Raw genomic sequence first — 18,338 nt, forward strand, 5'->3', positions numbered from 1 at the left:
CGGAAATTACCCAAAATAATCAACGGTAAAATACCCGACCAAAAACGGGAAAGTACCCAAAATAATCAACGGGAAAGTACCCGACCAAAAACGGAAAAGTACCCAAAATAATAAACGGGATAGTCCACTACTGAAAACGGGAAAGTACCCGACCGAAAACGGGAAAGTACCCCAAATAATCAACGGGAAAATACCCGACCAAAAACGGAAAAGTACCCAAAATAATCAACGGGAAAGTACCCTACTGAAAACGGGAAAGTACCCGACGAAAAACGGAATAGTACCCAAAATAATCAACGGGAAAATACCCGACCAAATACGGGAAAGTACCCAAAATAATCAATGGGAAAGTACCCGACCGAAAACGGAAAAGTACCCAAAATAATAAACGGGAAAGTCCCCTACTGAAGACGAGAAAGTACCCGACCAAATACGGGAAAGTACCCAAAATAATAAGCGGGAAAGTTCCCGACCAAAAACGGGAAAGTAACCTTGGTTTAGATTTTACAACCTTCAAGAAAAATCAAATTAGGTTTTTACTTCAAAAACATAGTTTTATGATGTGACAATAAAAAGTACATCCCTGACGGGACTCCAACCCGGAACTTCTGGATTAGAAGTCCAGCCCGCTAATCCATTGCGCCACAGAGACGTTGGGAACTCTATCAAATTCTCTGTGACTTCCAATGTCACAATTTGTGACAAAATTATCGCTTGCCCGACGTTTCAAATGATTCTTTCCAGACATGTCGGTGTCCACTAGTTCTGTATTGAGTTGGAAAACAACCAGATTTCTTAAGGCAACCACCAAACTACTGAACGGCGATTAAGCGAACCTTTCCATGTGGTTTCCGTAGTGTAGTGGTTATCACGTTCGCCTAACACGCGAAAGGTCCCCAGTTCGAGCCTGGGTGGAAACAAACTTTTCTTTGTTCTGTGAGATTTTAAATTTCTGCATTATATTTCAGTAGCTAGACTCATTTTTTTGGTTTAGATTTTACAACCTTCAAGAAAAATCAAATTTGGTTTTACTTCAAAAACATAGTTCCTCTGGACCCGGAACCTCTGGATTAGAAGTCCAGCGCGCGAAAATACCCGACCAAAAACGGGAAAGAACCCAAAATAATAAGCGGGAAAGTACCCGACCAAAAACGGAAAAGTACCCAAAATAATCAACGGGAAAATACCCTACTGAAGACGAGAAAGTACCCGACCAAATACGGGAAAGTACCCAAAATAATAAGCGGGAAAGTTCCCGACCAAAAACGGGAAAGTAACCAAAATAATCCACGGGAAAATATCCTGCTGAAGAAGGGAAAGTACCCGACCAAAAACGGGAAATTACCCAAAATAATCAACAGGAAAATACCCGACGAAATACGGGAAAGTACCCAAAATAATAAACGGGAAAGTACCCGACAAAAACGGGAAAATACCCAAAATAATCAACGGGAAAAATACCCTACTGAAGATGGGAAATTACCCCACCAAAAACGGAAATTACCCAAAATAATCAACGGTAAAATACCCGACCAAAAACGGGAAAGTACCCAAAATAATCAACGGGAAAGTACCCGACCAAAAACGGAAAAGTACCCAAAATAATAAACGGGATAGTCCACTACTGAAAACGGGAAAGTACCCGACCGAAAACGGGAAAGTACCCCAAATAATCAACGGGAAAATACCCGACCAAAAACGGAAAAGTACCCAAAATAATCAACGGGAAAGTACCCTACTGAAAACGGGAAAGTACCCGACGAAAAACGGAATAGTACCCAAAATAATCAACGGGAAAATACCCGACCAAATACGGGAAAGTACCCAAAATAATCAATGGGAAAGTACCCGACCGAAAACGGAAAAGTACCCAAAATAATAAACGGGAAAGTCCCCTACTGAAGACGAGAAAGTTCCCGACCAAAAACGGGAAAGTAACCTTGGTTTAGATTTTACAACCTTCAAGAAAAATCAAATTTGGTTTTTACTTCAAAAACATAGTTTTATGATGTGACAATAAAAAGTACATCCCTGACGGGACTCCAACCCGGAACTTCTGGATTAGAAGTCCAGCGCGCTAATCCATTGCGCCACAGAGACGTTGGGAACTCTATCAAATTCTCTGTGACTTCCAATGTCACAATTTGTGACAAAATTATCGCTTGCCCGACGTTTCAAATGATTCTTTCCAGACATGTCGGTGTCCACTAGTTCTGTATTGAGTTGGAAAACAACCAGATTTCTTAAGGCAACCACCAAACTACTGAACGGCGATTAAGCGAACCTTTCCATGTGGTTTCCGTAGTGTAGTGGTTATCACGTTCGCCTAACACGCGAAAGGTCCCCAGTTCGAGCCTGGGTGGAAACAAACTTTTCTTTGTTCTGTGAGATTTTAAATTTCTGCATTATATTTCAGTAGCTAGACTCATTTTCTTGGTTTAGATTTTACAACCTTCAAGAAAAATCAAATTTGGTTTTACTTCAAAAACATAGTTTTATGATGTGACAATAAAAAGTACATCCCTGACGGGACTCCAACCCGGAACTTCTGGATTAGAAGTCCAGCGCGCTAATCCATTGCGCCACAGAGACGTTGGGAACTCTATCAAATTCTCTGTGACTTCCAATGTCACAATTTGTGACAAAATTATCGCTTGCCCGACGTTTCAAATGATTCTTTCCAGACATGTCGGTGTCCACTAGTTCTGTATTGAGTTGGAAAACAACCAGATTTCTTAAGGCAACCACCAAACTACTTGACGACGATTATCCGAATCTTTCCATGTGGTTTCAGTAGTGTAGTGGTTATCACGTTCGCCTAACACGCGAAAGGTCCACAGTTCGATCCTGGGCGGAAACAAACTTTTCTTTGTTCTCTGAGATTTAAAATTTCTGCATTATATTTCAATAGCTAGACTGATTTTCTTGGTTTGATTTTACAACCTTCAAGACAAATCAAATTTGTTTTTTACTTCAAAAAGATCGCTTGATGACATGACAATGAAAAGTACATCCCTGGCGGGACTCGAACGCGGAACCTCTGGATTAGAAGTCCAGCGCGCTAATCCATTGCGCCACAGAGACATTGGGAACTCTTTCAAATTCTCTGTGACTTCCAATGTCACAATTTGTGACAAATTGAGTTGGAAAACAACCAGATTTCTTAAGACAACCACCAAACTACTGGACGGCGATTAAGCGAACCTTTCCATGTGGTTTCCGTAGTGTAGTGGTTATCACGATCGCCTAACACGCGAAAGGTCCCCAGTTCGAGCCTGGGTGGAAACAAACTTTTCTTTGTTCTGTGAGATTTTAAATTTCTGCATTATATTTCAATAGCTAGACTCATTTTCTTGGTTTAGATTTTACAACCTTCAAGAAAAATCAAATTTGGTTTTTACTTCAAAAACATAGTTTTATGATGTGACAATAAAAAGTACATCCCTGCCCGGACTCGAACCCGGAACCTCTGGATTAGAAGTCCAGCGCGCTAATCCATTGCGCCACAGAGACATTGGGAAGTCTATCAAATTCTCTGTGACTTGCAATGTCACAATTTGTGACAAAATTATCGCTTGCCCGATGTTTCAAATGATTCTTTCCAGACATGTCGGTGTCCACTAGTTCTATTTTGTGTTGGAAAACAACCAGGTTTTTAGGCAACCGTCAAACTACTGGACGGCGATTAACCGAATCTTTCCATGTGGTTTCCGTAGTGTAGTGATTATCACGTTAGCCTCACACGTGAAAGGTCCTCAGTTCGAGCCTGGGCGGAAACAAACTTTTCTTTTTTCTCTGAGATTTAAAGCATCTGTATTAGATTTCAATTCCTAGATTCGTTTTCTTGATTTAGCTTTTACAACCTTACAGAAAAATCAAATTTGTTTTTTACTTCAAAAACATAGTTTTATGATGTGACAATAAAAAGTACATCCCTGCCGGGTCTCGAAGCCGGAACCTCTGGAGTAGAAGTCCAGCGCGCTAATCCATTGCGCCACAGAGACGTTGGGAACACTATCAAATTCTCTGTGACTTGCAATGTCACAATTTGTGACAAAATTATCGCTTGCCCGACGTTTCAAATGATTCTTCCCAGACATGTCGGTGTCCACTAGTTCTATTTTGTGTTGGAAAACAACCAGGTTTTTTAGGCAACCGTCAAACTACTGGACGGCGATTAACCGAATCTTACCATGTGGTTTCCGTAGTGTAGTGGTTATCACGCTCGCCTAACACGCGAAAGGTCCCCAGTTCGAGCCTGGGCGGAAACAAACTTTTCATTGTTCTCTGAGATTTAAAATTTCTGCATTATATTTCAATAGCTAGACTCATTTTCTTGGTTTAGATTTTACAACCTTCAAGAAAAATCAGATTTTTTTTTACTTCACAAAAGACCCTTTAATGACATGACAATGAAAAGTACATCCCTGCCGGGACTCGAACCCCTGGATTAGAAGTCCAGCGCGCTTATCCATTGCGCCACAGAGACATTGAGAACTCTATAAAATTCTCTGTGACTTGCAATGTCACAATTTGTGACAAATTGAGTTGGAAAACAACCAGAAATCTTAAGGCAACCACCAAACTACTGGACGGCGATTAAGCGAATCTTACCATGCGGTTTCCGTAGTGTAGTGGTTATCACGTTCGCCTAAAGGCCCGTTTACACTATGCTTAGCGGCGCCTAACCTTACCTTGCTACCCCTTCCGTTTACACTGCGATTTTCGGTGCGTACCTAAGTGTACTAAGAAACATACTTGACGTCAATTTTAGCTCACAGTGACTGTTGATGAACATAAATCATCACATAAATTGATTGTTACCTATTCTAGATCGAAAAAGCTTTACATGATTCCAAATTACACTATAGTTTGTTATCAAACATGATTTTGCATTATGGTAATCATACAGGATTGTTTGAGATGTTGTTGTATAGATTGGTGGCATGTTTATCTTACTTTCATGTTTCTATAACATGTAGTCCACTGTGCTAGGGTAAATGAACATTTTAAATGCAATTAATTACAATATTTAAACACAAAAACAGAACATGAAATTATAACCATGTAATAAATAATTAAATTGAAGGCAAATGGCGTGCCATAATATATTTTGCCCAAATGAATCAACTTTTTCAAATCAGAAACCAGTACACTAAGGCGAGCGTTCACTGTTTATTTCGCGACGTCCAAAATAGAATGACTAAATACAACGCGTCATACAAGCGAAGCAAGAGAACGCGAGAAAAAAGCACATTTAACACGCTTTGATAAATGCGGGTCGGCAGAGTCGCTACACAGCTCCCCCCAGAAGCGGGTTAAACACTAGAATAACGATACGGCGGATATATATTGCGACGGGTTCGCGTGTGCGGTCATGTTTGTTCACGGGACGGTGGCCTTCCGCGGCGGGGTGGTGTCTCGACGTGCACCGGCTGAGAAATATCAACATGCGCTGGCTTCAACCGATCTATCGAGATATTCTGCTCTCTTTTCCCAATTTGCACCTTGTAAGTTTTGTCGCCCCGGCGTAAAACTCTGAAAGGACCTGTGTATGGAGGAGTCAAAGTAGGCCTGTGCATGTCTCTACGAATAAACACATAGTCTGTTGTTAATAGCGCGGAGGGCACTGACGGATGTTGAGTAGCATGTCTCGACATGGGTATTGGCTTTAGTGAACGCAAAGCTGCATGGGATTCTGAATTCTTGGTTGACATTTCAGCACCAAGTAAGTCTCCTGGAATTGAAATTTGGGTCCCATACACCAGCTCCGCGGAAGAAGTTTGCAGGTCTTCTTTCGGTGCCGATCGAATTCCAAGTAACACCCAAGGAAGTTCGTCCACCCAGTTAAACCCATTCATGCGAGCCATTAAAGCTGACTTGAGGTGACGATGAAAGCGCTCCACTAAACCGTTTGCTTGGGCATGGTAGCTAGTTGTGCGATGAAGCTTAATTCCAAGCATGTTTGTCATTTCTGACCACAATTGGGAAGTAAACTGTGGGCCACGATCAGAGGAAATGTCGGAAGGTACACCAAAACGAGAGATCCAATGGGCAACAAATGCCCGAGCACAGGTCGTGGTCGTTACATCCGGCATTGGAATGGCTTCTGGCCATCTAGTAAATCTATCTACCATAGTGAATAGGTACCTGTTGCCTTGACAAGACGGCAGTGGACCAACGATATCTATGTTAACATGGTCAAAGCGCTTGTTGGGTTCAGCATACCTTGCAAATGGTGCGCGAATGTGCGTCTGTATGTTTGCTTTTTGACAAGCTATGCATTGCTTAGCCCAAATTCCAACTTGTTTTTTTAACCCATGCCATACGAATCTTGAGGCGATGAGTTTTCTTGTTGTTCTGATTGAAGGGTGAGATAATCCATGTACTACCTCAAAAACCTTTCTTTGCCATTGTTTTGGTACAATTGGCCGTGGATGTCCAGTGGAGATGTCGCATAGTAAAGATATTCCTGTGTTTCCCAGTGGGACGTGTTGACATCGCAGATCGGAAACTGCAGTTTTGTAAGCCTGAACCTCGGGACATTGCTGTGCTGCGGCCAGCGAAGAATAATCAAAATCCAGAAAATTCTCCCGTTGTAAACTCGAAACTGAAATGCGCGAGAGAGCATCGGCTACAAAGTTGGCTTTTCCGCTAATGTGCCTGACATCTTTAGTAAATTCTGCTACTGCTGAGAGATGTCTTTGTTGTCTTGCAGACCATGGGTCTGAAACTTTTGCAAATGCACTTGTCAGAGGCTTGTGGTCTGTGTATGCTGTAAATATGCGTCCTTCCAGGAAATACCGAAAATGTCGAACAGATAAATGTAATGCAAGTAATTCCCTATCAAATGTGCTGTATTTGGTTTCAGATGGGCGCAAATGTCGACTGAAAAATGCAAGCGGTTGCCAAATTCCATTTACAAATTGTTCAAGTACTCCACCAATGGCTGTGTCAGAGGCGTCTACTGTAAGGGCTGTGCGCGCGTTTGCCCTGGGGTGAACAAGCATTGAGGCGTTTGCAAGCGCTTGTTTTGCAGCACAAAATGCTGCTTGAACTGCATCTGTTCTAACAAAGATTTTTGGCTTGCCTGAAAGTGCTTCATAAATTGGTTTCATTATCTTGGCAGCTGAAGGTATAAAACGATGATAGAAGTTGATCATTCCTGCGAATTTTTGTAGTTCTTTAATGTTCTTTGGGTACGGAAGTTTTTGGATAACTTCCACTTTATGAGTTAGAGGGGTCGCTCCATCACGGTTAATGTGATGCCCGAGGAAATCAATTTCTGAAAGCCCAAACATACATTTGGTTGGGTTAATTACAAGTCCGTACTGTTTTAATCGTTCAAATAACAAACGTAAATGCTTCTCATGTTCTGAATCTGATTTACTAGCAATTAAAATGTCGTCAATGTAGACAAAAACGAAGTTCAGGTCCTTACAAACCATGTCCATAAGGCGTTGAAATGCCTGTGCCGCATTTTTAAGGCCAAAAGGCATTCGGACAAATTCAAAAAGTCCAAAAGGTGTTATTACCGCTGTCTTGGGAATATCCTGTTTGGCAACTGGAACTTGATGATATCCCCGTACAAGATCAATTTTGGAGAATACCTGAGCTCCCGACAAGTATGCAGAAAAATCCTGTATGTGAGGTATTGAGCATCGGTCAGGTTCTGTAGCAGCATTGAGCCGGCGGTAATCTCCACAGGGGCGCCAACCACCTGACGACTTTGGCACCATATGCAGAGGAGATGACCATGGATTCGACGATCTTTGGATAATACCCATATCCAGCATTTTATTAAACTCTTCTTTTGCCAATTGTAACTTTTCTGGTGGCAGCCTTCGAGCCCTGGAGTGAACCGGCGGGCCATCAGTAATTATGTGGTGCTCAACGCCGTGCTTTGGTGCAACTTGAGAAAAGCTAGGTTTAAGAATTTGCGGATAGTCGTTCAGGATTCGCTGATAGATGTTTGCAGAGGTTGTGATTGCTTGCAGACCCGTAGGCATATGTGGTGCCGCGTGTAGAGCAATGCTTGTAAACGACTTGGCATCAACAAGCCGTTTGTGCCGGAGGTCAACTAGTAAGGAATGCGCCCTTAAAAAATCAGCACCTAATAACGGGTAAGCGACGTTTGCCAGCACGAATTTCCAGTGGAATTTACCTGTAGCAAGGTGAAGGGAAACAAAGCGCGTACCATACGTACGAATGGTGCTTCCATTTGCTGCTGACAAATTTGGTCCAGTTTGCTGCCTTCGGCGATCTTTTGCCGTTGCTGGGAGTACACTTACTTCAGCCCCTGTATCTACCAAATACTTGCAACCTGATGCCTTATCGAAAACATAAAAGAGGTTTGGTTGCTTGCCGGTCGCCGAAGTTACTTGTGACGACCGGCCAGATCGTTTCCCTGATAGCTGCAAGGGGGACAACACTGTCGAGCTTTGTTGCCAAAACGACTGTGGTAGAAACACATTTTTTCATTTTCCTTGTCACTTCTTCGTCTGGTTTGCCAGTAAGACGGTTTTCTAACTTCCGAGACTAATTGTGGCAATGGGCTTCGTGCAAGCCACAGCGCATCTGCTCGTTGCGCCAGGCGTCGAGGATCGCTAAAATCTTCATTTGCGAGAACGACGCGTATATCGTCTGGCATATTCTCAAGAAATATATATTCAAAAAGAAAACAGGCCTTGTGGTTTCCAAGCAAGCTTAACATTTCATCCATGAGAGCAGATGGCTTTCTATCACCGAGATCGGGCATGTTAATTAGCTTTGCTGCCCTTTCTTGGTCAGATATGGCGTAAGTGTGCAGCAAACGCTTTTTAAGCTCCTTGTAGTTGTGTTCTTCGTTTTCCAACACATCAATAATGCGTTTTGCAGCATTGTGATCAGGCGCTGCAACCACGTAGAAATACCTGGTGCTTTCCGATGTAATGTTTCTCAGGGCAAATTGTGCTTCAGCCTGTTGAAACCATACGCGTGGATTGGAGGTCCAAAAAGTTGGCAATTTCAATGTGATTGCATGTTGCTGTTGGGCTTCTTCTAGATTAGACATAGTATTCTTACAAATCCCGTTTGTAAGCTTCGGGGTCACCAAATAAGGCGAGCGTTTACTGTTTATTTCGCGACGTCCAAAATAGAATGACTAAATACAACGCGTCATACAAGCGAAGCAAGAGAACGCGAAAAAAAGCACATTTAACACGCTTTGATAAATGCGGGTCGGCAGAGTCGCTACAACACAGTGATATCACGAACCGTTTGCGCAGGTTCAAGCAGTTTGATACGCAGAAAAACGCTCGGCAGGCGATCGCTCGCTCATTTCTACGAGACATGAGCGCCCGAAATCAGTCAAGCGCGAAGCCAGACAGAAAAAATGAAAAAAAAAAAAACTTACGCAGGTTTGAGCGAGCGCGATACGCATAGTATAAACGGGCCTAAACACGCTAAAGGTCCCCAGTTCGAGCCTGGGCGGAAACAAACTTTTCTCTGTTTTCTGAGATTTAAAGTATCTGCATTATATTTCAATAGCTAGACTCATTTTCTTGGTTTAGATTTTACAACCTTCAAGAAAAATCAAATTTGGTTTTTACTTCAAAAAGATCGTTTAATGACATGACAATGAAAAGTACATCCCGGCCGGAACTCGAACCCCTGGATTAGAAGTCCAGCGCGCTAATCCATTGCGCCACAGAGACATTGGGAACTCTATCAAATTCTCTGTGACTTGCAATGTCACAATTTGTGAAAAAATTATCGCTTGCCCGATGTTTCAAATGATTCTTTCCAGACATGCGGGTGTCAATTACTTCTATATTGAGTTCGAAAACAACCAGATTTCTGAAGGCAACCACCAATCTACTGGTCGGCGATTAACCCAATCTTTCCATGTGATTTCCGTAGTGTAGTGGTTATCACATTCGCCTCACACGCGAAAGGTCCCTAGTTCGAGCCTGGCCAGAACAAACTTTTTTTTGTTCTCTGAGATTTGAAGTATATTTCAATTCCTAGACTCGTTTTCTTGATTTAGCGTCTACAACCTTCAAGAAAAATCAAATTTGTTTTTTACTTAAAAAACATAGTTTTATGATGTGACAATAAAAAGTACATCCCTGCCGGGACTCGAACCCGGAACCTCTGGATTAGAAGTCCAGCGCGCTAATCCATTGCGCCACAGAGACGTTGGGAAGTCTATCAAATTCTCTGTGACTTGCAGTGTCACAGTTTGTGAAAAAATTATCGTTTGCCCGATGTTTCAAATGATTCTTTCCAGGCATGCGGGTGTCAATTACTTCTATATTGAGTTCGAAAACAACCAGATTTCTGAAGGCAACCACCAATCTACTGGTCGGCGATTAACCCAATCTTTCCAAGTGGTTTCCGTAGTGTAGTGGTTATCACATTCGCCTCACACGCGAAAGGTCCCTAGTTCGAGCCTGGCCAGCACAAACTTTTTTTGTTCTCTGAGATTTGAAGTATATTTCAATTCCTAGACTCGTTTTCTTGATTTAGCGTCTACAACCTTACAGAAAAATCAAATTTGTTTTTAACTTAAAAAACATAGTTTTATGATGTGACAATAAAAAGTACATCCCTGCCGGGACTCGAACCCGGAACCTCTGGATTAGAAGTCCAGCGCGCTAATCCATTGCGCCACAGAGACGTTGGGAAGTCTATCAAATTCTCTGTGACTTGCAATGTCACAATTTGTGACAAAATTATCGCTTGCCCGATGTTTCAAATCATTTTTTCCAGACATGTCGGTGTCCACTAGTTCTGTTTTGTGTTGGAAAACAACCAGGATTTTAGGCAACCGTCAAACCACTGGACGGCGATTAACCGAATCTTACCATGTGGTTTCCGTAGTGTAGTGTAGTGGTTATCACGTTCGCCTCACACGCGAAAGGTCCCTAGTTCGAGCCTGGGCGGAAACAAACTTTTCTCTGTTTTCTGAGATTTAAAGTATCTGCATTATATTTCAATAGCTAGACTCATTTTCTTGGTTTAGATTTTACAACCTTCAAGAAAAATCAAATTTGTTTTTTACTTCAAAAAGATCGTTTAATGACATGACAATGAAAAGTACATCCCTGCCGGGACTCGAACCCGGAACCTCTGCAGTAAAAGTCCTGCGCGCTAATCCATTGCGCCACAGAGACATTAGGAACTCTATCAAATTTTCTGTGACTTGCAATGTCACAATTTGTGACAAAATTATCGCTTGCCCGATGTTTCAAATGATTCTTTCCAGACATGCCGGTGTCCATTACTTCTATATTGAGTTGGAAAACAACCAGATTCCTTAAGGCAACCACCAAACTACTGGACGGCGATTAAGCGAATCTTACCATGTGGTTTCCGTAGTGTAGGGGTTATCACGTTCGCCTAACACGCGAAAGGTCTCCAGTTCGAGCCTTGGCGGAAAAAAACTTTTCTCTGTTTTCTGAGCTTCAAAGTATCTGCATTATATTTAAATTTGCTAGACTCATTTTGTTGGTTTAGATTTTACAACCTTCAAAAAAATCAAATTTGTTTTTTACTTCAAAAAGATCGTTTAATGACATGACAATGAAAAGTACATCCCTGCCGGGACTCGAACCTCTGGATTAAAAGTCCTGCGCGCTAATCCATTGCGCCAGAGAGACATTAGGAACTCTATCAAATTTTCTGTGACTTGCAATGTCACAATTTGTGACAAAATTATCGCTTGCCCGATGTTCCAAATGATTCTTTCCAGACATGTCGGTGTCCAGTAGTTCGATTTTGTGTTGGAAAACAACCAGGTTTTTTAGGCAACCGTCAAACCACTGGACGGCGATTAAGCGAATCTTACCATGTGGTTTCCGTAGTGTAGTGGTTATCACGTTGGCCTAACACGCGAAAGGTCTCCAGTTCGAGCCTGGGCGGAAACAAACTTTTCTCTGTTTTCTGAGATTTAAAGTATCTGCATTATATTTCAATTTGCTAGACTCATTTTCTTGGTTTATATTTTACAACCTTCAAAAGCATCAAATTTGTTTTTTACTTCAAAAAGATCGTTTAATGACATGACAATGAAAAGTACATCCCTGCCGGGACTCGAACCCCTGGATTAAAAGTCCTGCGCGCTAATCCATTGCGCCAGAGAGACATTAGGAACTCTATCAAATTTTCTGTGACTTGCAATGTCACAGTTTGTGACAAAATTATCGCTTGCCCGATGTTTCAAATGATTCTTTCCAGACATGCGGGTGTCAATTACTTCTATATTGAGTTCGAAAACAACCAGATTTCTGAAGGCAACCACCAATCTACTGGTCGGCGATTAACCCAATCTTTCCAAGTGATTTCCGTAGTGTAGTGGTTATCACATTCGCCTCACACGCGAAAGGTCCCTAGTTCGAGCCTGGCCAGAACAAACTTTTTTTTGTTCTCTGAGATTTGAAGTATATTTCAATTCCTAGACTCGTTTTCTTGATTTAGCGTCTACAACCTTCAAGAAAAATCAAATTTGTTTTTTACTTAAAAAACATAGTTTTATGATGTGACAATAAAAAGTACATCCCTGCCGGGACTCGAACCCGGAACCTCTGGATTAGAAGTCCAGCGCGCTAATCCATTGCGCCAGAGTGACATTAGGAACTCTATCAAATTCTCTGTGACTTGCAATGTCACAATTTGTGAAAAAATTATCGCTTGCCCGATGTTTCAAATGATTCTTTCCAGACATGCGGGTGTCAATTACTTCTATATTGAGTTCGAAAACAACCAGATTTCTGAAGGCAACCACCAATCTACTGGTCGGCGATTAACCCAATCTTTCCAAGTGGTTTCCGTAGTGTAGTGGTTATCACATTCGCCTCACACGCGAAAGGTCCCTAGTTCGAGCCTGGCCAGAACAAACTTTTTTTTGTTCTCTGAGATTTGAAGTATATTTCAATTCCTAGACTCGTTTTCTTGATTTAGCGTCTACAACCTTACAGAAAAATCAAATTTGTTTTTTACTTAAAAAACATAGTTTTATGATGTGACAATAAAAAGTACATCCCTGCCGGGACTCGAACCCGGAACCTCTGGATTAGAAGTCCAGCGCGCTAATCCATTGCGCCACAGAGACGTTGGGAAGTCTATCAAATTCTCTGTGACTTGCAATGTCACAATTTGTGACAAAATTATCGCTTGCCCGATGTTTCAAATCATTCTTTCCAGACATGTCGGTGTCCACTAGTTCTGTTTTGTGTTGGAAAACAACCAGGATTTTAGGCAACCGTCAAACCACTGGACGGCGATTAACCGAATCTTACCATGTGGTTTCCGTAGTGTAGTGTAGTGGTTATCACGTTCGCCTCACACGCGAAAGGTCCCTAGTTCGAGCCTGGGCGGAAACAAACTTTTCTCTGTTTTCTGAGATTTAAAGTATCTGCATTATATTTCAATAGCTAGACTCATTTTCTTGGTTTAGATTTTACAACCTTCAAGAAAAATCAAATTTGTTTTTTACTTCAAAAAGATCGTTTAATGACATGACAATGAAAAGTACATCCCTGCCGGGACTCGAACCCGGAACCTCTGGATTAAAAGTCCTGCGCGCTAATCCATTGCGCCACAGAGACATTAGGAACTCTATCAAATTTTCTGTGACTTGCAATGTCACAATTTGTGACAAAATTATCGCTTGCCCGATGTTTCAAATGATTCTTTCCAGACATGCCGGTGTCCATTACTTCTATATTGAGTTGGAAAACAACCAGATTCCTTAAGGCAACCACCAAACTACTGGACGGCGATTAAGCGAATCTTACCATGTGGTTTCCGTAGTGTACTGGTTATCACGTTCGCCTAACACGCGAAAGGTCTCCAGTTCGAGCCTTGGCGGAAAAAAACTTTTCTCTGTTTTCTGAGATTCAAAGTATCTGCATTATATTTAAATTTGCTAGACTCATTTTGTTGGTTTAGATTTTACAACCTTCAAAAAAATCAAATTTGTTTTTTACTTCAAAAAGATCGTTTAATGACATGACAATGAAAAGTACATCCCTGCCGGGACTCGAACCTCTGGATTAAAAGTCCTGCGCGCTAATCCATTGCGCCAGAGAGACATTAGGAACTCTATCAAATTTTCTGTGACTTGCAATGTCACAGTTTGTGACAAAATTATCGCTTGCCCGATGTTTCAAATGATTCTTTCCAGACATGCCGGTGTCTATTACTTCTATATTGAGTTGGAAAACAACCAGATTTATTAAGGCAACCACCAAACTACTGGACGGCGATTAACCGAATCTTACCAAGTGGTTTCCGTAGTGTAGTGGTTATCACGTTCGCCTCACACGCGAAAGGTCCCCAGTTCGAGCCTGGCCAGAACAAACTTTTAATTGTTCTCTGAGATTTGAAGTATATTTCAATTCCTAGACTCGTTTTCTTGATTTAGCGTCTACAACTTTACAGAAAAATCAAATTTGTTTTTTACTTCAAAAACATAGTTTGATGATGTGACAATAAAAAGTACATCCCTGCCGGGACTCGAACCCGGAACCTCTGGATTAGAAGTCCAGCGCGCTAATCCATTGCGCCACAGAGACGTTGGGAAGTCTATCAAATTCTCTGTGACTTGCAGTGTCACAGTTTGTGACAAAATTATCGCTTGCCCGATCTTTCAAATGATTCTTTCCAGACATGCCGGTGTCCACTAGTTCTATATTGAGTTGGAAAACAACCAGGTTTTTTAGGCAACCGTCAAACTACTGGACGGCGATTAACCGTATCTTTCCGTGTGGTTTCCGTAGTGTAGTGATTATCACGTTCGCCTAACACGCGAAAGGTCCCCAGTTCGAGCCTGGGCGGAAACAAACTTTTCTCTGTTTTCTGAGATTTAAAGTATCTGCATTATATTTCAATAGCTAGACTCATTTTCTTGGTTTATATTTTACAACCTTCAAGAAAAATCAAATTTGTTTTTTACTTCAAAAAGATCGTTTAATGACATGACAATGAAAAGTACATCCCTGCCGGGACTCGAACCCGGAACCACTGCAGTAGAAGTCCAGCGCTCTAATCCATTGCGCCACAGAGACATTGGGAACTCTATCAAATTCTCTGTGACTTGCAATGTCACAATTTGTGACAAAATTATCGCTTGCCCGATGTTTCAAATGATTCTTTCCAGACATGCCGGTGTCCATTACTTTTATATTGAGTTGGAAAACAACCAGATTTCTTAAGGCAACCACCAAACTACGGGACGGCGATTAACCGAATCTTACCATGTGGTTTCCGTAGTGTAGGGGTTATCACGTTCGCCTAACACGCGAAAGGTCTCCAGTTCGAGCCTGGGCGGAAAAAAACTTTTCTCTGTTTTCTGAGATTTAAAGCATCTGCATTATATTTCAATTTGCTAGACTCATTTTCTTGGTTTAGATTTTACAACCTTCAAAAAAAATCAAATTTGTTTTTTACTTCAAAAACATAGTTTTATGACATGACAATAAAAAGTACATCCCTACCGGGACTCGAACTCGGAACCTCTGCATTAAAAGTCCAGCGCGCTAATCCATTGCGCCACAGAGACATTGGAACTCCATCAAATTCTCTGTGACTTGCAATGTCACAATTTGTGACAAAATTATCGCTTGCCCGATGTTTCAAATGATTCTTTCCAGACATGTCGGTGTCCACTAGTTCTATTTTGTGTTGGAAAACAACCAGGTTTTTTAGGCAACCGTCAAACTACTGGACGGCGATTAACCGAATCTTACCATGTGGTTTCCGTAGTGTAGTGGTTATCACGTTTGCCTAACACGCGAAAGGTCTCCAGTTCGAGCCTGGGCGGAAAAAAACTTTTCTCTGTTTTCTGAGATTTAAAGCATCTGCATTATATTTCAATTTGCTAGACTCATTTTCTTGGTTTAGATTTTACAACCTTCAAAAAAAATCGAATTTGTTTTTTACTTCAAAAACAGAGTTTTATGACATGACAATAAAAAGTCCATCCCTACCGGGACTCGAACTCGGAACCTCTGCATTAAAAGTCCAGCGCGCTAATCCATTGCGCCACAGAGACATTGGAACTCCATCAAATTCTCTGTGACTTGCAATGTCACAATTTGTGACAAAATTATCGCTTGCCCGATGTTTCAAATGATTCTTTCCAGACATGTCGGTGACCACTAGTTCTATTTTGTGTTAGAAAACAACCAGGTTTTTTAGGCAACCGTCAAACTACTGGACGGCGATTAACCGAATCTTACCACGTGGTTTCCGTAGTGTAGTGGTTATCACGTTTGCCTAACACGCGAAAGGTCCCCAGTTCGAGCCTGGGCGGACACAAACTTTTCTCTGTTTTCTGAGATTTAAAGAATCTGCATTATATTTCAATTTGCTAGACTCATTTTCTTGGTTTAGATTTTACAACCTTCAAAAAAAATCAAATTTGTTTTTTACTTCAAAAACATAGTTTTATGACATGACAATAAAAAGTACATCCCTGCCGGGACTCGAACCCGGAACTTTTGGAATAAAAGTCCAGCGCGCTAATCCATTGCGCCACAGAGACGTTGGGAACTCTATCAAAATTCTCTATGACTTGCAGTGTCACAATTTGTGACAAAATTATCGCTTGCCCGATGTTTCAAATGATTCTTTCCAGACATGCCGGTGTCCATTACTTCTATATTGAGTTGGAAAACAACCAGATTTCTGAAGGCAACCACCAAACTACTGGACGGCGATTAACCGAATCTTACCATGTGGTTTCCGTAGTGTAGGGGTTATCACGTTCGCCTCACACGCGAAAGGTCTCCAGTTCGAGCCTGGGCGGAAACAAACTTTTCTCTGTTTTCTGAGATTTAAAGCATCTGCATTATATTTCAATAGCTAGACTCATTTCCTTGGTTTAGATTTTACAGCCTTACAGAAAAATCAAATTTGTTTTTTACTTCAAAAAGATCGTTTAATGACATGACAATGAAAAGTACATCCCTGGCGTGACTCGAACCCGGAACCTCTGGATTAGAAGTCCAGCGCGCTAATCCATTGCGCCACAGAGACATTGGGAACTCTATCAAATTCTCTGTGACTTGTAATGTCACAATTTGTGACAAAATTATCGCTTGCCCGATGTTTCAAATGATTCTTTCCAGACATGTCGGTGTCCACTAGTTCGATTTTGTGTTGGAAAACAACCAGGTTTTTTAGGCAACCGTCAAACTACTGGACGGCGATTAACTGAATCTTTCCAAGTGGTTTCCGTAGTCTAGTGGTTATCACGTTCGCCTCACACGCGAAAGGTCCCCAGTTCGAGCCTTGCCAGAACAAACTTTTGATTGTTCTCTGAGATTTGAAGTATATTTCAATTCCTAGACTCGTTTTCTTGATTTAGCGTCTACAACTTTACAGAAAAATCAAATTTGTTTTTTCTTAAAAAACATAGTTTTATGATGTGACAATAAAAAGTACATCCCTGCCGGGACTCGAACCCGGAACCTCTGGATTAGAAGTCCAGCGCGCTAATCCATTGCGCCACAGAGACGTTGGGAAGTCTATCAAATTCTCTGTGACTTGCAGTGTCACAATTTGTGACAAAATTATCGCTTGCCCGATGTTTCAAATGATTCTTTCCAGACATGCCGGTGTCCACTAGTTCTATTTTGTGTTGGAAAACAACCAGGTTTTTTAGGCAACCGTCAAACTACTGGACGGCGTTTAACCGTATCTTTCCGTGTGGTTTCCGAAGTGTAGTGATTATCACGTTCGCCTAACACGCGAAAGGTCCCCAGTTCGAGCCTGGGCGGAAACAAACTTTTCTCTGTTTTCTGAGATTTAAAGTATCTGCATTATATTTCAATAGCTAGACTCATTTTCTTGGTTTAGATTTTACAACCTTACAGAAAAATAAAATTTGTTTTTTACTTCAAAAAGATCGTTTAATGACATGACAATGAAAAGTACATCCCTGCCAGGACTCGAACCCGGAACCCCTGGACAGGAAGTCCAGCGCGCTAATCCATTGCTCCACAGAGACATTGGGAACTCTATCAAATTCTCTGTGACTTGCAGTGTCACAATTTGTGAAAAAATTATCGCTTGCCCGATGTTTCAAATGATTCTTTCCAGACATGTCGGTGACCACTAGTTCTATTTTGTGTTGGAAAACAACCAGGTTTTTTAGGCAACCGTCAAACTACTGGACGGCGATTAACCTAATCTTTCCATGTGGTTTCCGTAGTGTAGTGGTTATCACGTTTGCCTAACACGCGAAAGGTCCCCAGTTCGAGCCTGGCCAGAACAAACTTTTAATTGTTCTCTGAGATTTGAAGTATATTTCAATTCCTAGACTCGTTTTCTTGATTTAGCGTCTACAACTT

At 41.5% G+C, this 18,338-nt stretch overlaps 1 protein-coding gene and 33 non-coding genes across 34 annotated transcripts; 17 read left to right on the top strand and 17 right to left on the bottom strand.

Annotated features, from left to right (window-relative positions):
- Positions 1-847: 847 nt before the first annotated feature.
- On the top strand, positions 848-920 carry Trnav-aac (transfer RNA valine (anticodon AAC)). The gene has a single exon. It is a non-coding gene; the product is annotated as a tRNA-Val (tRNA).
- A 1,375-nt stretch (positions 921-2,295) lies between these two features.
- Positions 2,296-2,368, top strand: Trnav-aac (transfer RNA valine (anticodon AAC)). Its single transcript has one exon. It is a non-coding gene; the product is annotated as a tRNA-Val (tRNA).
- Positions 2,369-2,787: 419 nt separating this feature from the next.
- Trnav-aac (transfer RNA valine (anticodon AAC)) lies at positions 2,788-2,860 on the top strand. The gene has a single exon. It is a non-coding gene; the product is annotated as a tRNA-Val (tRNA).
- A 150-nt stretch (positions 2,861-3,010) lies between these two features.
- On the bottom strand, positions 3,011-3,084 carry Trnar-ucu (transfer RNA arginine (anticodon UCU)). The gene has a single exon. It is a non-coding gene; the product is annotated as a tRNA-Arg (tRNA).
- A 131-nt stretch (positions 3,085-3,215) lies between these two features.
- Trnav-aac (transfer RNA valine (anticodon AAC)) lies at positions 3,216-3,288 on the top strand. The gene has a single exon. It is a non-coding gene; the product is annotated as a tRNA-Val (tRNA).
- Positions 3,289-3,439: 151 nt separating this feature from the next.
- Trnar-ucu (transfer RNA arginine (anticodon UCU)) lies at positions 3,440-3,513 on the bottom strand. The gene has a single exon. It is a non-coding gene; the product is annotated as a tRNA-Arg (tRNA).
- Positions 3,514-3,930: 417 nt separating this feature from the next.
- On the bottom strand, positions 3,931-4,004 carry Trnar-ucu (transfer RNA arginine (anticodon UCU)). Its single transcript has one exon. It is a non-coding gene; the product is annotated as a tRNA-Arg (tRNA).
- A 194-nt stretch (positions 4,005-4,198) lies between these two features.
- Trnav-aac (transfer RNA valine (anticodon AAC)) lies at positions 4,199-4,271 on the top strand. The gene has a single exon. It is a non-coding gene; the product is annotated as a tRNA-Val (tRNA).
- A 4,106-nt stretch (positions 4,272-8,377) lies between these two features.
- On the bottom strand, positions 8,378-9,052 carry LOC145234445 (uncharacterized). Its single transcript, XM_080099175.1, has one exon. It carries the CDS (start codon positions 9,050-9,052, stop codon positions 8,378-8,380), a length of 675 nt encoding a protein of 224 aa, XP_079955301.1.
- Positions 9,053-9,893: 841 nt separating this feature from the next.
- Trnav-cac (transfer RNA valine (anticodon CAC)) lies at positions 9,894-9,963 on the top strand. Its single transcript has one exon. It is a non-coding gene; the product is annotated as a tRNA-Val (tRNA).
- A 141-nt stretch (positions 9,964-10,104) lies between these two features.
- Trnar-ucu (transfer RNA arginine (anticodon UCU)) lies at positions 10,105-10,178 on the bottom strand. Its single transcript has one exon. It is a non-coding gene; the product is annotated as a tRNA-Arg (tRNA).
- A 198-nt stretch (positions 10,179-10,376) lies between these two features.
- Positions 10,377-10,446, top strand: Trnav-cac (transfer RNA valine (anticodon CAC)). The gene has a single exon. It is a non-coding gene; the product is annotated as a tRNA-Val (tRNA).
- A 140-nt stretch (positions 10,447-10,586) lies between these two features.
- Trnar-ucu (transfer RNA arginine (anticodon UCU)) lies at positions 10,587-10,660 on the bottom strand. The gene has a single exon. It is a non-coding gene; the product is annotated as a tRNA-Arg (tRNA).
- A 193-nt stretch (positions 10,661-10,853) lies between these two features.
- Positions 10,854-10,931, top strand: Trnav-cac (transfer RNA valine (anticodon CAC)). The gene has a single exon. It is a non-coding gene; the product is annotated as a tRNA-Val (tRNA).
- Positions 10,932-11,082: 151 nt separating this feature from the next.
- Positions 11,083-11,156, bottom strand: Trnak-uuu (transfer RNA lysine (anticodon UUU)). Its single transcript has one exon. It is a non-coding gene; the product is annotated as a tRNA-Lys (tRNA).
- Positions 11,157-11,836: 680 nt separating this feature from the next.
- On the top strand, positions 11,837-11,909 carry Trnav-aac (transfer RNA valine (anticodon AAC)). Its single transcript has one exon. It is a non-coding gene; the product is annotated as a tRNA-Val (tRNA).
- Positions 11,910-12,325: 416 nt separating this feature from the next.
- Positions 12,326-12,395, top strand: Trnav-cac (transfer RNA valine (anticodon CAC)). Its single transcript has one exon. It is a non-coding gene; the product is annotated as a tRNA-Val (tRNA).
- Positions 12,396-12,536: 141 nt separating this feature from the next.
- On the bottom strand, positions 12,537-12,610 carry Trnar-ucu (transfer RNA arginine (anticodon UCU)). The gene has a single exon. It is a non-coding gene; the product is annotated as a tRNA-Arg (tRNA).
- A 198-nt stretch (positions 12,611-12,808) lies between these two features.
- Positions 12,809-12,878, top strand: Trnav-cac (transfer RNA valine (anticodon CAC)). Its single transcript has one exon. It is a non-coding gene; the product is annotated as a tRNA-Val (tRNA).
- A 141-nt stretch (positions 12,879-13,019) lies between these two features.
- On the bottom strand, positions 13,020-13,093 carry Trnar-ucu (transfer RNA arginine (anticodon UCU)). The gene has a single exon. It is a non-coding gene; the product is annotated as a tRNA-Arg (tRNA).
- Positions 13,094-13,286: 193 nt separating this feature from the next.
- Positions 13,287-13,364, top strand: Trnav-cac (transfer RNA valine (anticodon CAC)). The gene has a single exon. It is a non-coding gene; the product is annotated as a tRNA-Val (tRNA).
- A 151-nt stretch (positions 13,365-13,515) lies between these two features.
- On the bottom strand, positions 13,516-13,589 carry Trnak-uuu (transfer RNA lysine (anticodon UUU)). The gene has a single exon. It is a non-coding gene; the product is annotated as a tRNA-Lys (tRNA).
- A 684-nt stretch (positions 13,590-14,273) lies between these two features.
- Trnav-cac (transfer RNA valine (anticodon CAC)) lies at positions 14,274-14,343 on the top strand. Its single transcript has one exon. It is a non-coding gene; the product is annotated as a tRNA-Val (tRNA).
- A 141-nt stretch (positions 14,344-14,484) lies between these two features.
- On the bottom strand, positions 14,485-14,558 carry Trnar-ucu (transfer RNA arginine (anticodon UCU)). The gene has a single exon. It is a non-coding gene; the product is annotated as a tRNA-Arg (tRNA).
- Positions 14,559-14,752: 194 nt separating this feature from the next.
- Trnav-aac (transfer RNA valine (anticodon AAC)) lies at positions 14,753-14,825 on the top strand. The gene has a single exon. It is a non-coding gene; the product is annotated as a tRNA-Val (tRNA).
- Positions 14,826-14,976: 151 nt separating this feature from the next.
- Positions 14,977-15,050, bottom strand: Trnar-ucu (transfer RNA arginine (anticodon UCU)). The gene has a single exon. It is a non-coding gene; the product is annotated as a tRNA-Arg (tRNA).
- A 420-nt stretch (positions 15,051-15,470) lies between these two features.
- Trnak-uuu (transfer RNA lysine (anticodon UUU)) lies at positions 15,471-15,544 on the bottom strand. The gene has a single exon. It is a non-coding gene; the product is annotated as a tRNA-Lys (tRNA).
- A 418-nt stretch (positions 15,545-15,962) lies between these two features.
- On the bottom strand, positions 15,963-16,036 carry Trnak-uuu (transfer RNA lysine (anticodon UUU)). The gene has a single exon. It is a non-coding gene; the product is annotated as a tRNA-Lys (tRNA).
- Positions 16,037-16,229: 193 nt separating this feature from the next.
- Trnav-aac (transfer RNA valine (anticodon AAC)) lies at positions 16,230-16,302 on the top strand. The gene has a single exon. It is a non-coding gene; the product is annotated as a tRNA-Val (tRNA).
- Positions 16,303-16,454: 152 nt separating this feature from the next.
- On the bottom strand, positions 16,455-16,528 carry Trnak-uuu (transfer RNA lysine (anticodon UUU)). Its single transcript has one exon. It is a non-coding gene; the product is annotated as a tRNA-Lys (tRNA).
- A 196-nt stretch (positions 16,529-16,724) lies between these two features.
- On the top strand, positions 16,725-16,797 carry Trnav-cac (transfer RNA valine (anticodon CAC)). The gene has a single exon. It is a non-coding gene; the product is annotated as a tRNA-Val (tRNA).
- A 151-nt stretch (positions 16,798-16,948) lies between these two features.
- Positions 16,949-17,022, bottom strand: Trnar-ucu (transfer RNA arginine (anticodon UCU)). Its single transcript has one exon. It is a non-coding gene; the product is annotated as a tRNA-Arg (tRNA).
- Positions 17,023-17,429: 407 nt separating this feature from the next.
- On the bottom strand, positions 17,430-17,503 carry Trnar-ucu (transfer RNA arginine (anticodon UCU)). Its single transcript has one exon. It is a non-coding gene; the product is annotated as a tRNA-Arg (tRNA).
- A 194-nt stretch (positions 17,504-17,697) lies between these two features.
- On the top strand, positions 17,698-17,770 carry Trnav-aac (transfer RNA valine (anticodon AAC)). Its single transcript has one exon. It is a non-coding gene; the product is annotated as a tRNA-Val (tRNA).
- Positions 17,771-18,338: the final 568 nt, after the last annotated feature.

Source organism: Phallusia mammillata, chromosome 6 (genome assembly GCF_965637545.1).
Source record: "Phallusia mammillata chromosome 6, kaPhaMamm4.hap1.1, whole genome shotgun sequence".
Classification (NCBI taxonomy): domain Eukaryota; kingdom Metazoa; phylum Chordata; class Ascidiacea; order Phlebobranchia; family Ascidiidae; genus Phallusia; species Phallusia mammillata.

What these genes read in the sequence shown, in the direction of transcription:
- LOC145234445 (XM_080099175.1), bottom strand. Translation starts at nt 9,052, where the DNA reads ATGTCTAATCTAGAAGAAGCCCAACAGCAACATGCAATCACATTGAAA.